Raw genomic sequence first — 17,571 nt, 5'->3', positions numbered from 1 at the left:
GGTATTTTTGTGGGGGGGGGGTTATTGTTTAACCCATTCTGAACGGGAACCCATTTTGGTGTTAGCACCATGTTATGCTTTAGCTATTGAAAAATAGCCAGATCTACAAGCTCGTAGCGCGCCACCGAGTGGCGCGCTACGAGCTTGTAGGTCTGCTATTTTTTTTAAATCGAAGAACGACTGACATTTTTTTAAATCTGATCTCAGGTCAGAATGGGTTAATCAGACCAGTGTGTGTCCAGTGGGAAACCTTGTATGAATCTGATCTCAGGTCAGAATGGGTTAATGGCGTTCCCTGCCGCCTGTCGCTAATATAGTAACCACTAACCACAACGCGGGGGATTTGTTTTTATTGAGCTCTGAACATGGACGTTCTGTGTAATCACCTCAATCTGAGCCTCCATTCAGAGAAAAAATGCTGAATCAAATGGACCCATGAGAACAATACCTGTAAAAAGCAAGGGTCTATTTTAATTCCTAAATATCAATCATTTAGCATGCGGACCCCCATGGGAACCCCCTTCAAGGACCGTGTGTTCTTTATGGGCTATACTGCAGGTTAACGCTTGTCGACGGCGTGTTGGAGAGCGAGGCTGCACTGCACGTCCCTGCTGGCAACCTCCGTCTGTGTTTTTAGAGGGGAGGCTGTGCATTGTGTGTGTGTGTGTGTGTGTGTGTGTGTGTGAGTGTGTGTGTTATTACAAAATATCCGTTATACAATATGATTATGCTGTGAGCTTGATATCTTGGTCCTCACCTTGCTATCGGCCACAACACTTAGTCTCCAAAGCCTCTCAACAGAGGATAGCTTTAAGAGGTCACACCGAGTACAGATTCCTGACAACTTGAATAACAAAGGACTCAAAGTAAAAACTAAAAGTATTTAATTAGTCACAGAAACAGCTGCTGGCAGGCTGCTGCGGCTTATTAAAAACTTTTTTTGCGGATGGTTCCTTTGTTGTTCAAGTTCAAGTTACCATAAACAGTGTTTGAATACTTGATTCTGATTGGTCAATCACTGAATTCAGCGGTGTGTGTTATAGAGCGGCGCAGTCCCGCCCCCTTTCATGACGACGACAGGCCCAGGGAATAATTCCCCGTTAATGTTCCCCCGTAGACATTTCAAAAAGTATTTATTTAAACAAACACAATATTTTGAGCCGAACAAATTATTACAAAGAGGACAAACAACAACAAAAAAGTGTTGTAAACCTGCCCTTTTTTTCTCCTTTCTAAGTATGTGTTCGGCCCAAAATATTGTGTTTGTTGTCATGATTTGTCACGATCCGAGTTGGCTTTGTTCGAGGCTTTACAAATCTTTAAATTAATTCTTTATGAAATGTCTACGTGGAAAATGAATACGAATTAATTCCTGGGCCTCATGTCGTTGTCATGAAAAGGGGGCGAGACTGTCTGCGCTCTTATAACAGACTGTCTAATCTAATCAAAGACTCTGAGCACCTGCTGCGCTGCTTGGATTTTATGAACATGACAGCCATGTAAACAAACACCCAATGACATTTACAACTAAACATTGCTCTCGTTTTGTTGTTTGTTTGTTGTGAAAAACATTTGAAGTGAGAAATAGACAATGCAGTAGCCGGAAATATATTCTACGTGATCAGCACTCAGCATTAAAGTATAGAGGTATAAAGTACAGCAGCCTTGTGTTCCTAAAAACAGAAAGATTGGGTATTGGGTAAGACGTTATGTATCTTTCAGGACCTTTCACTGCTTTGTCTCAACCATTACTATATGGCTCTGGTCTCAGCCACCGCGGTGGATATTTTGACATTCCATTTATTTATTTTTTATGTTGCCACTACTGTTGGAGCAGCCATAAACTACACAGGTTCATCCCGATGTTCTGGGCATCTTTGTAATGTATAGTGTTAGTAAAAAGCAGGTAAATGAGTAACATTTGAGGCAGACTAACATCAGTCACTTTTCCATTCACTGAGGTGCGGGGGAACCGCAGATAATATGTCGTCTCCGCCTACATGAAATACGTTGGCTGCGACCATGAGACCCGTTTCTGAATCGGTCGATAAGATGCTATTCCTAAAGACATGTTGTCTTTTGTTTGGGCACTACTGAGCATTCCCCCCTTGTGTATCCCCTGGTTATATTCTGAATCCTGAATGAGATGCAATGCTCTGTTTTGGCTGAGATTGTCAACAATTGCTTCACACACACAAAACGCTCTGGCCTTTATTGGCGCACCACAGCAAGAATCACAAATTGTGTTCGACCTGCTGCATAATATTCCTGGAGAAAAAAAAAGAAGAGGAAAAATAAGTCGAATTGAAATGATAAAGATAAATGATAAAAAGCACACCTCTGCTTAGTGCTGTGCCTTGGTCAATAAGTTCTGGTTCAGTCAGTGGGCCTTAAATTGAGTTCTCCAGCACCCCATTTTGTTCGGCCAATAACGTTGGCCTCTCAGGTCCGCTAAAAAAGCACAGAAAGTTCCACAGTTTTATGTGAAACCATTTGGAAGTACACACCTACTACATCTCCCCTTTTACCAATATTGGCTGGAGAAGTTAATCAATTGTTCCTTGCCCTACGAGGCTACGACCAACATATCCATAAAGCTTCACCGGGTTGACTCACAGGTTTCGAGCTTTACTCGTTGCAGTACCACCTTGTAGATCAGGCTTTTCTCACAGACCGGTGGGTTGCACGCCAACGTATGTCCTGAAATGGGGACGCCTGCGTTGGGAAGTTAACTTACTTGCCCTTTATATCAGCTCACCACACCCACTGCGACCCCTGGATTTTCTTTCTCTTTCAATGTTTTACCCCACGATTTTGCAACCCATTTTTTCACCCCTTCGTCAATCGGACTGACCTCATGCTTCCTTCTATGCGTGAGAAGTCCAAGCTGCTTCTTTTCACCTGCCAGAGGGGGGAGTTTAGGAACACGTTATTCCAACCATTTCCTTTCCCCTCCATCAGGGCGCCCCGGCTGGCCAGGGGGAGGCAGTTTAGAGACCAAGATTACTGCTTCTTTTGTATAGGGACACGGGGAGAACATGCAAACTCCACACAGAAAGGCCCATTTCAACCAATTTTCCACCAAGTTTCAACCAGATCATGGCTTTTCGAGACAGACAAACATAACATACAGCCCCAGTTGTTTCCTTTCAGAAACATAATCAGACCACTACAGACTCGGAGAACTCTGTAGATGTCCGTTTTAAAATTTTCATATTTTATTTTGTATATTAAATACCTTCAGCATGTGTGTGTGTGTGTGTGTGTGTGTGTTTGTGTGTGTGTGTGTGTGTGTGTGTGTGTCTGTGCGCGTTTTTTTTCTTCTTCCTCCTCTGTTTGTTTTGCTTAAAAACAGTATAAAATACACAGTATTGCACGTAGTAAATCAATTGCACTTTTTTAAGGTACAGATTTAAACATCTAAGTTCTCTCTTCTTTATGCTACAGTACATCGTCTACTGAAGAAGTCCAGTCCGTGTACAGTACATGTACATCATGTACTTATTGTACTAGATAAGAGTTGCCTTAACCCATTCTGAACGGGAACCCAATTTGGTGTTAGCATCATGTTATGCTTTAGCTATTAAAAAATAGCAGATCTACAAGCTCATAGCGCGCCACCGAGTGGCGCGCTATGAGCTTGTAGATCTGCTATTTTTTGAAAAATCGAAGAACGACTGACATTTTTTTTAGAATCTGATCTCAGGTCAGAATGGGTTAATCAGACCAGTGTGTGTCCAGTGGGAGAAACCTCGTATGAATCTGATCTCAGGTCAGAATGGGTTAATGAATCACATGTCGGCGAACAGAAAGCAGAGTATAGGCGCAGCGTTCAGGGGTCTTCAACGTGGTTCAGGACCCCCAAGGACCCCCTTTCAGAGAGACAGAGAGAGAGAGAGAGTGTTGCAGATTAGATCTGTTTTTCTAGATTCATAGATATGTTTGACGGCGACTATCGTCGTGTAGTGTTCTGTTGGATTCACGTTAACGTTGCCGCAGTTAATTAAAGCTGCTATAAGCAATAATATGAACTTTATATGAATTTTAATGAACTTTTTTTGTATTCAGACAGCCAGCAATGGGTAGAACGCTCCCAAAAAAAAGAATTAGTCTCTGTGACACACATCTAGGGGCTCGCAATCCGCATTCAAAGATTTTCCTAGAAGCTTTGTCGTTGGTTTGATTTGCCTGTCTGCTTCCTGATTGGTTAGTCATTGCGACCGGGTTTTATTTCCGACCAATGACAAAGCTTCTATAGGAACATCTTTGAATGCAGATTGCGGCCCCTAGATGTGTCACAGAGAGAGACGCACATGTTTTTGGGAGCGTTCTACCCATTGCTGGCTGTCTGAATACCAAAAAAATAAGGTCATTAAAATGTTGACATATTATTGCTTATAGCAGCTTTAATGGCGTATTTCCAATAGAAATTGGCCTGCTTTCTTTCCCTCTATACAGCAAACCCCTTGTTGCCGAATATAGCCGATCTACAAGCTCAACAACCCCTTGCGCTGCGCAGCCTGCATGCGCTGCTTGTAGAGCTGCAATTTCTCCCGGCTAAAGATCTGCTATTTTTTCTGGCTAATGTTCTCTCCCAAGAATTGGGATACGAGGGTTCACAATGTGAGATGTAAAAAGAGAAAACAGATCCTATATCACACCCCATAGTAACTCTGAGGACCCCCTAGGGGTCCCGGATAGATGCCCTGTTGAAGACCCCTGCAGTGAGGGTGTCAGAACCTGTGTATAGGGCACACAGTCAATGGCTCAACTGGCGTTCCCATAATGCAGTGGTGTAAAGCAGTGGCTCCCAAAGTGGGGTCCGGGGACCCCCAGGGGTCCTTGATGGAGTTCTGTAACTCTGGGAGTGTACACATGGAACCAAATGGACCCGTTAGTTAGGACCCATTTGGTTCCATTTGTACACTCTCAGAGTTAAATTAACATTGATTTCACAAAATAAATTGGGGTCTGAGAGATAGAAATGTCATTAAAACGGGGTCTGTAGACTAATAGGCATGTCAAACTGGGGGGGTCCTTGAAATTAAACGGGTTGAGAATCACTGCTAAATAAATCTCTTATGGGGGTCCCCCCGGCATATCTTTTCAAATGGGGGTCCGCGGGATAAATAGTGTCAATTTGGGGGTCCTTGACATGAAAAAGTTTGGGAACCACTGGTGTAGAGTGACTTCAACACGTTCACTGGAGTACCAGCACTGCGTTCACACTGCCAGCTACAAAGTACCAGCACTGCGTTCACACTGCCAGCTACAAAGTAACCAGCACTGCGTTCACACTGCCAGCTACAAAGCACCAGCACTGCGTTCACACTGCCAGCTACAAAGTAACCAGCACTGCGTTCACACTGCCAGCTACAAAGTAACCAGCACTGCGTTCACACTGCCAGCTACAAAGTACCAGCACTGCGTTCACACTGCCAGCTACAAAGTACCAGCACTGCGTTCACACACTGCCAGCTACAAAGTACCAGCACTGCGTTCACACTGCCAGCTACAAAGTACCAGCACTGCGTTCACACTGCCAGCTACAAAGTACCAGCACTGCGTTCACACTGCCAGCTACAAAGTACCAGCACTGCGTTCACACTGCCAGCTACAAAGTACCCAGCACTGTGTTCACACTGCCAGCTACAAAGTACCCAGCACTGCGTTCACACTGCCAGCTACAAAGAACCAGCACTGCGTTCACACTGCCAGCTACAAAGTACCAGCACTGCGTTCACACTGCCAGCTACAAAGTACCAGCACTGCGTTCACACTGCCAGCTACAAAGTAACCAGCACTGCGTTCACACTGCCAGCTACAAAGTAACCAGCACTGCGTTCACACTGCCAGCTACAAAGTAACCAGCACTGCGTTCACACTGCCAGCTACAAAGTACCAGCACTGCGTTCACACTGCCAGCTACAAAGTAACCAGCACTGCGTTCACACTGCCAGCTACAAAGTAACCAGCACTGCGTTCACACTGCCAGCTACAAAGTACCAGCACTGCGTTCACACTGCCAGCTACAAAGTACCAGCACTGCGTTCACACTGCCAGCTACAAAGTACCAGCACTGCGTTCACACTGCCAGCTACAAAGTACCAGCACTGCGTTCACACTGCCAGCTACAAAGTACCAGCACTGAGTTCACACACTGCCAGCTACAAAGTACCAGCACTGCGTTCACACTGCCAGCTACAAAGTACCAGCACTGCGTTCACACTGCCAGCTACAAAGTACCAGCACTGCGTTCACACTGCCAGCTACAAAGTACCAGCACTGCGTTCACACTGCCAGCTATACAAAGTACCAGCACTGCGTTCACACTGCCAGCTACAAAGTAACCGGCACTGCGTTCACACTGCCAGCTACAAAGTACCAACACTGCGTTCACACTGCCAGCTACAAAGCACCAGCACTGCGTTCACACTTCCAGCTACAAAGGCGACACATCAGTGTCATGCCCGCACACGGACAAACGTGCACTGTGGCAAGACACGTCCGTGGCGAACCAAATTATAATATTAGAACCATTATACATTATACACTTCATGAATTGATAGGACACTGACTTAACCCATTCTGAACGGGAACCCATTTTGGTGTTCAGCATCATGTTATGCTTTAGCTATTGAAAAATAGCAGATCTACAAGCTCATAGCGCGCCACCGAGTGGCGCGCTACGAGCTTGTAGGTCTGCCATTTTTGAAAAATCGACGACTGTGACATTTTTTAGAATCTGATCTCAGGTCAGAATGGGTTAATCAGACCCAGTGTGTGTACAGTGGAAACCTCGTATGAATCTGATCTCAGGTCAGAATGGGTTAATCAGACCCAGTGTGTGTACAGTGGAAACCTCGTATGAATCTGATCTCAGGTCAGAATGGGTTAAATAATGCAGAAATACCCAGTGGTGTGTAAAGAAACAAACTAAGCTAATACACAGCGTGGAAAAAAAATATGTCTGAGCCGGGATTCTTCTGAGACATTATAATACCTCGTGTCAATTTGACATTTCTTCTCAATGCTTTGAAAAGTTCAAAGCCATCACTTCAATACAGACAGAAGAAGAAGAGAGTGAAGTAGACAGACATAGAGAGATGGCCATGGAAACTTGACTGTTAAATCTTAAAAAAAAAAAAGAAAATTTGCTTTTCAAATTGCTCCATGAAAACACCTTCCCTTTCAGCTTTCCTACGTACTATCTTCACAAAAGAAAAGTACAAAGGGACGAGGACTAAAGGCTCATTCATAGTCTGTATTTTCGGTTGGTGGGGTGACCATGTGTCTACCGGAGCTGAAATAACGTTGAGCGGTGTGGTGAGTAAAAACAGAGAGAAGGGCTGGAGCGGTGGCGGTGGTTTTCTCTTCACCGCGGCTCGTGACGTCATGTTGTAGTTCGGTGGTCACCTCAGTGACGTCATGTTGTAGTCCGGTGGTCACCTCAGTGACGTGATGTTGTAGTTCGGTGGTCACCTCACCACCCGAAAACCCAGACTATATGAATAACGCTTTACCACTCTCCCTCTTTAAAATCACACCTGTGTGAAATGAGCGGTGCAGGCTGCTCAACAACGCTGCCATCTCCACCCCCAGCACCAGAGCACCAGAGCCACGAGAAAGAACAGCTGGAAAAAGTGTGAATGGTCCTTTAAGCTGCTCAACAGTGTGTGACCCGAATGCGACCCCAATCAGCAGCAGGGGTCAATGGGTCGTACCCCAAACAGACAGACATACATACACACACACGGCCAGCCATTGGAGCGCTTATAGGCTCCAATGACTTTGGCATATCAACTCTTGGGTTCAAAAGAATATGACTAAAACTAAAACAAATCACCACTGCTACACAATGTTGTCAGGTGTCGCTTGGCATCTTCATGTCTTCCATTTGCCATTGAATGGCAGACTGTATCTTTGTAGCTGCCAGTGTGAACACAGCATTAGGGGTTCCATAATGGATGGACCAGTAGGCCTTTAACTCTGAGAGAGTACAAATGCATTTGTGACCCTTTCAGACCAGGGCTAAGTCATTGAATTTGGTTGGTTGTTCAGTTTGACCCACCAGTTTTGGAGATATGGCTTATAGAGTAATGTCTTGCAGAAAACAGTGAGTTGAGAAAACAGGCTTGAAAGGTTCACTTCTGTGGACATTACACCTAGCTACATGTTGAAGCATTTGTTTCATATTTACATGTCGATTTCAGCTCTTGACATTTCTTTTCAGACATGCTCTAGTATATGAAGAGTCTGCCTGCTGTGCAGTTACTGTAACTCATTCTGGTGAAAAGCTGGATGGTCAAATCCGGTCACATGTGTGCATGTGTACTCTCTCAGGGTTATGGGGGTCCTTGAAATTAAATAGGTCTGAGAAGCACTGTTTTAAGCCCATTGACCTGTAGCAGTAATCTCTTGTTTTGTTGTGTTGGTAGCAAAGGATTATTCTGCTGAAAACACTTTTGCACATTTCCTCTCTTTTTGAGTGGTGCAACCACTCCTACAACCAGCAATGTCCGTGTACAACTATGTATATGTATGTGGTCATGTACCCATGTGGTCATGAGCACCAGTATATGACTATAGGGTACCGGTAGGGGGCGCCAGAAACAGAGAGTGATAGTGCTGCAATGTTGCCTGCTAATGAGAGAGAGAGAGAGAGGTGGGGGGTAGAGCTGCACCACTCAGTTCACACAGGTTTGATTTTTTTCAATTTATTTGGTTTTTCAATGTTTCTGTCGAGCACAAACCTTGTTCCTCCATATTTGTCATTCAACAGTGACATGAAAAAAAATGAAAAAAAAGTGTAGGTGTTGAAGTGAAGTCTGTCTATGGCCTTTGTAAATATTGAACCAATGACAGCGTGAGACTAAATCATGACTAAATCTGATAACCATGAGTGACTTCCATGATGTTCCTGCTATAGCTGCTGTTGACTTTTATGCTGTTTCTGTTGTTTTCTTTTAAATAGTGGCTGCTCTCCAACTCATTGAAACGTTATTATTAGCCCTATTAGATGCTATACAACAATATATAAAGATTTATTTTGGCTGTACATGGGCTTAAACGGACCCTGTATGTATGTGTGTGTGTGGGGTGGGGGCGTGAGAGATTACATTGCAGCTGGACGGTGGGAGGATTTTGGGGCAAAACAAACAAATCAAGCTTAGTTATAGAAACCTCTGCAGAAATGTTATCTCCGCAAAATCCCATTGGTGGAAAGTAACTCGGTACATTTACTTAAGTGCTGTAGCCTGGCTCCACTCCCTGGATCGCTATAGTCAGGGCCATTTAACCCATTTTGGGGCGGGATCCCCCTTTTGGTGTTTTAAACATTGTTATAATTTAGCTATTAGCAGATCTACAAGCCACCGAGTGGCGCGCTACGAGCTATTTTTGAAAAATCGTGAAAATATTTATTTCAGAAAACTGGAGGATTTAGAATATATTTTTTAAGATTTTGAGGTCAGGCCTAAATGGGTTAATTATATCTATCTATCTATCTATCTATCTATCTATCTATCTATCTATCTATCTATCTATCTATCTATCTATCTATCTATCTATCTATCTCTGAGTCTGAGTGGTAATGCTGTTAAAACGGCACGCAGTAAACACATAGGGAAAAACGGCTCCACTGAGAGGGCTGTTCCTGAGTAGAATGTACGACTACTTTGACTTTACTGGAGTATATGTCCATTCTGTTTAAGCTGCAATTATCTGCAAAACTTTACTAGTTTGCTTTGCGGGTTTGGATTATTATTACAAAACATGCCAAGCCCTGGCTATATTTTACAAGCTTGCAATGTTATGGGCATTTTCGAAACATTTTGTATCCTGCATGTACAACTTGATGCCAGTGCTTTTGTATTTTCAATGAAGTTGAAATACACACCTTTCACTTGTAACGGCGTGCTATTTTAAAGCGGAATGGCTACTTTTACTTAAGTAAAAGTACAAGAGTATAGACTTCTTCCACCAGTGCACGTTGTAACGTTGGGTCCTCTCGGCAACTGGAGTGTACAAAAAAAGGCCTTCGGCTTGCTTCTTTTGTGTCAAAGCGGGAGCTATAGCTACATTGTGATAGTGATGCAGTAAGCTGGATATTATGAGCTCCATCCTCTCTCTCTCTGTGTGTGTGTGTGTGTGTGTGTGTGTATGTGTGTGTGTGTGTGTGTGCGTGTGCGTGTTCTCTTCTCGTGCCCTTGACTGAACAGAATGCACCGTGAGGAGACTTTAAGAAATAGGCTTGACGTACGTATGAAAAATAAATGTACAAACTATTCACACCATCTGTATTCATCTGCATCCTCTTCTTTCTCAGACCGGACAATGAAACAGACTTTACACCCCTCCACCCCCACCCCCGCATTCACAGCAACTTCTGATAAATAATTTATATTCCAATAAACCTTAAAGCACGGCTTTCTCAACGTTTCCATTCCCGCGACCGACCGGCGGGGACCACCCGGGGTCCAAAATAGACCCTTGAACAGGTCTGTAACTCTTGAGAGCAGTACGGACGAACGGAACCAAAAAGAATCCTTGAGGGTCCATTTGATGCCATTTGTACCGTACGCTCTCAGAGTTAGATTAGCACGGAGGGGTTTTTACAGTACACTGTAGATTAAGGGTCCCACCCGAGACCCCCGTAAGGGTCTCACCAGAGGACCCCCGTAAGGGTCCCACCCGAGACCCCCGTAAGGGTCCCACCAGAGAGGACCCCCGTAAGGGTCCCACCAGAGACCCCCGTAAGGGTCCCACCAGAGGACCCCCGTAAGGGTCCCACCAGAGGACCCCCGTAAGGGTCCCCTCTTTGGACCACCAGTGGGTCCCCCCCCCCCGATGTTGAGAACCAGCGCCGTTTCTTTTAAAAGTGAGCTATATATAGCTTCATATATTTATATAGAAAAACAAAAAAAAGGAGACATCGATGTCTACCTTTTTTTTTTTTGCAAATGTTCATAAGAAAATAAGCGATATTTTTATTCACTCTTCACATCAGTTAAGATTTTTCACCCAGTTTTTTTAGGGGACGTGGGATTAGAAATGAGATCACAGAGCTCCAATAAATACGCCTCATAAGTCCTCCTCTCCCCCATCCCAAGTTCTCCATTTTGCTCCGTCGCGTCGTTGGCGTTTATTGGAGGTGATCCACAAACATGAGAATGGTCAAAATAGTGTTTTTCGTGTTTTTTTTCTTCGTGTTCAATTCTGGAGAAAATAGTTGTCCTGAAACAGTGTTTAATTGTGCTTTGCCGGTAACGCTGATATGCTGTGGATAATAAACGGAGGTGTGGTTTGAGGTCAGCGACCCCCCCCCTCCCCCCTCCTCTCTCTGTAATGTCGGAGGAAGAAGTCTCAGATTTTAGAGTAGAAATTATGGGTCTGAGACCGCGGTCACCAAAAACCAATAAATAATTGAATAGGACTCCATATAGTCTTTAGAAGTTAGAAAAATATATGTAAATAGACGGAGAGGGAAATTACATTTCTCTTTTTTCGACCTTGAGCTGAATCCTCAAACAGACAAAGTTGCCGTGGTTCCATTTTCACGGAATAAGTCAATCTTTTTTTTTCCTCTTTTTTTTTTTTTTGGTAAACGTGACACTTTTTTATATTTTTCCACGAGACCTGTTCTCATTTTTTTTCTGCTTCCACGTTCCTCCTCCAGCTACACGTACCACCGTGTCCCGCGTCACGTAACCGCGTTCGGCCCAACAACGGTATCCAAAGCTAAAGCCAACGCTTCCGTATTGTCTCGATAAAAAGCCAACGTTGTGATTATGTTCCTGTAGCCCCCCCCCCCCCAAAAAAAAAGAAACAAAAGATCCTTAAACCCTATGCTTGGGTGATCGGATGGATTCCCAAGGGCTCCTCCTGTGTTCGGGGCTACAGACGATATGCAAGCTCACAACATGCCGCGACACGACACCTTGGGAGCTTGTATATCGGCCGTTTTCGCGTAAATCGCTGCGGCTCGCCAGTTTTTGTGTAGATTGGCCGGTTTCGTCCCAACGTACACTCCCCCGACCCTCCAGGATCGGGACGCTAAGGTTGAAGCGGTGGACGAGTCGTCGTGCGGTCAGACACCTCCGTGCGGTCAGCGCTCCTCTCAGAGGAACCACAGAGTCGTGCGGTCGGTCAGACACCTCCGTGCGGTCAGACACCTCTGTGCGGTCAGCGCTCCTCTCAGAGGAACCACAGTTTCCAGCGGCCGTGCTTCTTGGACTCGGCTTTGGACTTGCGCTTGGGGGTGGAGGTGAAGGCCTCGCCGCCCGAGGAGGAGGGGTAAGGCAGGGGGGAGAAGTAGGCGTCGTCCGCCGGACACAGCCTCTTCATCAGCGGCTGCAGCTTGTCCTCCTGCTGCTTGAAGTCCAGCTCCACACTGCAGAGGGCACGCACACACACACACACACGCACGCACGCACACACACACATACACACACGTGCACATCACAGAGAGAGAGAAAGAGAGAGAGAGTCAGACGGCAGTTTTTGTCGATGACTATACACACATTACATTAAAGTCCTCAGTGTTCATTTGACTAAAGCCCTATAACCACACCAAAAGGGTCACCAACTCACCATGCAACTCCTTGGATCCCAACGGTTGTAAATAGTTAAAACGCTAAAACCGTCTTGACCCTTTGGTGTGGTTTGGGGCCTTTGAATTCCATGCGTTGAATCACTAGGGTCAACGTGGGTCAACGTGCAACAAGACATACGTATCACACCGCAGGGACAACGCTAAAACCGCCTTGACCCTTTGGTGCATGGTCAGGGCTTTAAGAGTGTACAATAAGTAAGCCTTGCCGAGCCATGAGGACTAGAGTGGTCAGGCCCACAGAATGCAGCATGCACGCACATGGGCAGGTATAGTTGATGTGTTGTACACACCGTGGAATCTGCAGTGTTAACATAATGCCGAGAGTGTGCAAATGGACCCACAATGGACCGACAGCTCCATTGTGTTCCATTTGTACCCTCCCCAAAGGGACATGTGTCTAAATGAACGCAGGGGATTTCACTGTCACTCTGTGTTGATTTGACATACTGTAGAGAAGTGAACGCAGGGGATTTCACTGTCACTCTGTGTCGATTTGACATACTGTAGAGAAGTGAGTTGATTTGACATACTGTAGAGAAGTGAGTTGATTTGACATACTGTAGAGAAGTGAGTTGATTTGACATACTGTAGAGAAGTGAGTTGATTTGACATACTGTAGAGAAGTGAGTTGATTTGACATACTGTAGAGAAGTGAGTTGATTTGACATACTGTAAAGAAGTGAGTTGATTTGACATACTGTAGAGAAGTGAGTTGATTTGACATACTGTAGAGAAGTGAGTTGATTTGACATACTGTAGAGAAGTGAGTGCACAACATGGAACCAAATGGACCCACTTAACAGCGCTGATATTCAAACCACATCGGACGTGTGCTTGCCACCTGCTCAATGATTATTCGGCGATAATTTATCATTCCCCTTTTGCAGAAATTACACCAACCGAAGGGAAAGGTGCAGAGAGATAAATGGCATTGCGACACAATGATCAGTTTTTATTTATTTGTATTTAACTCTAATTTATCATGCTCCTGTTGCAGAGTGTTTGAAAACACACCGACGTAAAGGAAAGGGGTGGAGTTCAGTTTTTCATTCTGTATTTATGGTGTTTATATCCCGCCTGGTGTCATGGCGTCACCTCCTTTATCCCGTGTGGCCCCCCCAACGTGGCCCCCCCAACGTGGCCTCCGTGTTCCTCATCATACAGATTATGCAGCGCTCTGTTCTCACTTGACCCGGTGGACTCACATCTGCCCTGACATTGCTCAGCCCGCCAGCCTGACCTACATCCCCCTATCTCTCTCTATCTATCTCTCTCTCCCTCTCTCTCTCTCTCTCGTTCTTACTATGCTAGTCTGTTGTTCCAGTGTCTCTCAAACATTACCTCAGGACACCCCGTTTTTGTTAACATGTTTTGGTTAAAATAGCCCCTAATAGTTTCCTGTATATACATTATTATTATTATTTTAGTCATTATTTTTCTAAAAAGATTACAACAAAAGATTACTACAAAAAAATCCATACATTTTCAAAATAAGTGGCACTATAGCAGATCTACAAGCTCGTACCGAAGGTCGGCTATTTTCTGCAAAGTGATTATTTCAGTTTGGCTCTCGGCGGAGATCTCTTTATGGATCTCCAGCTAAAAAAGTTGAACACATTGTGTGCCCAGACACCACTTAAAATAGTAACCCAGGGGGCCCACTTTTTACATCATTTGCTTTTGACATTTTTTTTACTTTGTTTTGCTAAGAGTCTTGGGCACTACATAGCGGGATTTCCCAGGACGTCTGTGGACGTCTTGGGCTCACAACCTGTTTAAGAACCAGCTGTGTTGCTTGCCAGTAAGGGAGGGATTAAGGAATGCCCTCATTAGTATTTTGGGGGTGAGCGTTGCATGGTCACTGGAGGGCGTTTGATCCGGCATCATTAGATGTACTTTTAAAACTCAGATCAAAGTCGTATTGACTCGTATATCGACGCGACCCCGCTGCACGGCTTTGGTTTACACTGATCGCACATTGCCATGTTATTACGATGCGATTCACGGAGTCTGTAGAGCCTCTTCTGATCTCAGGTCAGAATGGGTTAAGTAAAAGCAGTAAAAGTATTGGTATCAAAATATAGGTAACGTACCAACAGTAATTATAAAGTACTCATTGTGCAGAAACATGTCAAATGTATGGAACGTCGTGTACAAATATTTAGAAAATATCAGGATTGTGACATTGGTGTGATTGGGAGTCAAAGTATAAAGTTTTGGAAATTAGATGCGCTCCTCAAGTAAAGTAAAAGTACCTCAAAATTGTACTCCAATGCATCACTCGTCAAGTTGAGTAAATGTGCTTAGTTAGTTACAGTACGTTCCGCCATGGGGGCGTATAATCCCCCCCGTGCTCATCTGACCCTCAGGTTAGGCGCTAAAGTGAAATTACGCATTAAAGCTCTCTCTGCAAGTGTAGAGAGAGAGCTTTTAATCTGTTAAATCTTCACTGGTGGAGGGTGCACAGTGCACGCACGCACACACACACACACACACACACACACACACACACACACACACACACACATGATGCATACATGACACACAGACAGCATTACATGATCCAGGTCATACATAGAGTGCTGTACAGCATGTCTGGCTAGACACTACTGTTATAAACATATGATCCAGGTCATAGAGTACTACAGTACACACAGTACTATACTGTATATATAGCATGTCTGGCTAGCCTCTAGAGTCTAGACAGTACTACTGTTATGAACACACTGACTTTAACAGCCATGAGCACACCAGGTGCCATCAGGAGCCACACGGGCACTAACATATTCCGAGCTGCGCTACTGAATCTGTCAGCAGGAGCATTCAGAACGCATATATATATATATATATATTGTTTGTGGGATTGAAAACGTAGGGCGTACCAAAACGAGCCAACATCCTGTTATCCATAATTCTATTGGGCGGGGGTCATTATTATCCAGAAATAACACACCTGCTGAATTGAATTTGGCTATTGGGCCAATCAGAATCAAGCATTCAACCAAGCCGTGTTATATTGGTCTACAATAAGCTATACATAACATAAGATAGCCGATCTACAAGCTCACGCCGCAATGACTCTGAGGAGGTGCAGTGTGTATACAGAGCGTGTGTCGCCCCTCCTCTCCTCTCTCGCTGACTGCAGAGTCAGACGCAGTCTTTTCCCCCCCGACATATTGCACTGCTCGTTATTTTCTTACATCAGATGTATTTTTCCTCCTAATGCGTGCAGTGTAACACATCCTGTAAGCACGCTGAGTCACTGAGATATTATAACCTAATGCAGTGTAACACATCCTGTAAGCACGCTGAGTCATTGAGATATTATAACATAATGCAGTGTAACACATCCTGTAAGCACGCTGAGTCATTGAGATATTATAACCTAATGCAGTGTAACACATCCTGTAAGCACGCTGAGTCATTGAGATATTATAACATAATGCAGTGTAACGCATCCTGTAAGCACGCTGAGTCATTGAGATATTATAACATAATGCAGTGTAACACATCCTGTAAGCACGCTGAGTCACTGAGATATTATAACATAATGCAGTGTAACACATCCTCTAAGCACGCTGAGTCATTGAGATATTATAACATAATGCAGTGTAACGCATCCTGTAAGCACGCTGAGTCATTGAGATATTATAACATAATGCAGTGTAACACATCCTGTAAGCACGCTGAGTCATTGAGATATTATAACCTAATGCAGTGTAACACATCCTGTAAGCACGCTGAGTCATTGAGATATTATAACCTAATGCAGTGTAACACATCCTGTAAGCACGCTGAGTCATTGAGATATTATAACCTAATGCAGTGTAACACATCCTGTAAGCACGCTGAGTCATTGAGATATTATAACCTAATGCAGTGTAACACATCCTGTTAGCACGCTGAGTCATTGAGATATTATAACCTAATGCAGTGTAACACATCCTGTAAGCACGCTGAGTCATTGAGATATTATAACATAATGCAGTGTAACGCATCCTGTAAGCACGCTGAGTCATTGAGATATTATAACATAATGCAGTGTAACACATCCTGTAAGCACGCTGAGTCATTGAGCTATTATAACATAATGCAGTGTAACACATCCTGTAAGCATGCTGAGTCATTGAGATATTATAACATAATGCAGTGTAACACATCCTGTAAGCACGCTGAGTCATTGAGATATTTTAACATAATGCAGTGTAACACATCCTGTAAGCACGCTGAGTCATTGAGATATTATAACCTAATACAGTGTAACACATCCTGTAAGCACGCTGAGTCATTGAGATATTATAACATAATGCAGTGTAACACATCCTGTAAGCACGCTGAGTCATTGAGATATTATAACATAATGCAGTGTAACACATCCTGTAAGCACGCTGAGTCACTGAGATATTATAACATAATGCAGTGTAACACATCCTGTAAGCACGCTGAGTCATTGAGATATTATAACCTAATGCAGTGTAACACATCCTGTAAGCACGCTGAGTCATTGAGATATTATAACATAATGCAGTGTAACACATCCTGTAAGCACGCTGAGTCATTGAGATATTATAACATAATGCAGTGTAACACATCCTGTAAGCACGCTGAGTCATTGAGATATTATAACATAATGCAGTGTAACACATCCTGTAAGCACGCTGAGTCATTGAGATATTATAACATAATGCAGTGTAACACATCCTGTAAGCACGCTGAGTCATTGAGATATTATAACCTAATGCAGTGTAACACATCCTGTAAGCACGCTGAGTCATTGAGATATTATAACCTAATGCAGTGTAACACATCCTGTAAGCACGCTGAGTCATTGAGATATTATAACATAATGCAGTGTAACACATCCTGTAAGCACGCTGAGTCATTGAGATATCATGACCTAATGCAGTGTAACACATCCTGTAAGCACGCTGAGTCATTGAGATATTATAACATAATGC

General features: G+C 44.0%; 2 protein-coding genes across 2 annotated transcripts in view; one reads left to right on the top strand and one right to left on the bottom strand.

Moving 5' to 3' along the window:
* The window catches only part of dock1 (dedicator of cytokinesis 1), a 458,484-nt gene that overhangs the window by 204,642 nt on the left and 236,271 nt on the right, over positions 1-17,571 (top strand).
* Positions 12,196-17,571, bottom strand: part of insyn2a (inhibitory synaptic factor 2A) — a gene marked incomplete at both ends in the record, with an annotated part of 39,017 nt that continues 33,641 nt past the window's right edge. Inside the window, one exon of the mRNA XM_080789714.1 lies at positions 12,196-12,391. Within this exon, the coding sequence (XP_080645840.1) occupies positions 12,196-12,391 (196 nt within the window). The remainder of the gene's footprint in view (positions 12,392-17,571) is intronic.

This window comes from Protomyctophum bolini (assembly GCF_963924005.1).
Source record: "Protomyctophum bolini genome assembly, chromosome: 18".
Taxonomy (NCBI): Eukaryota; Metazoa; Chordata; class Actinopteri; order Myctophiformes; family Myctophidae; genus Protomyctophum; species Protomyctophum bolini.
This window is presented reverse-complemented; position numbering and strand designations above follow the sequence as displayed.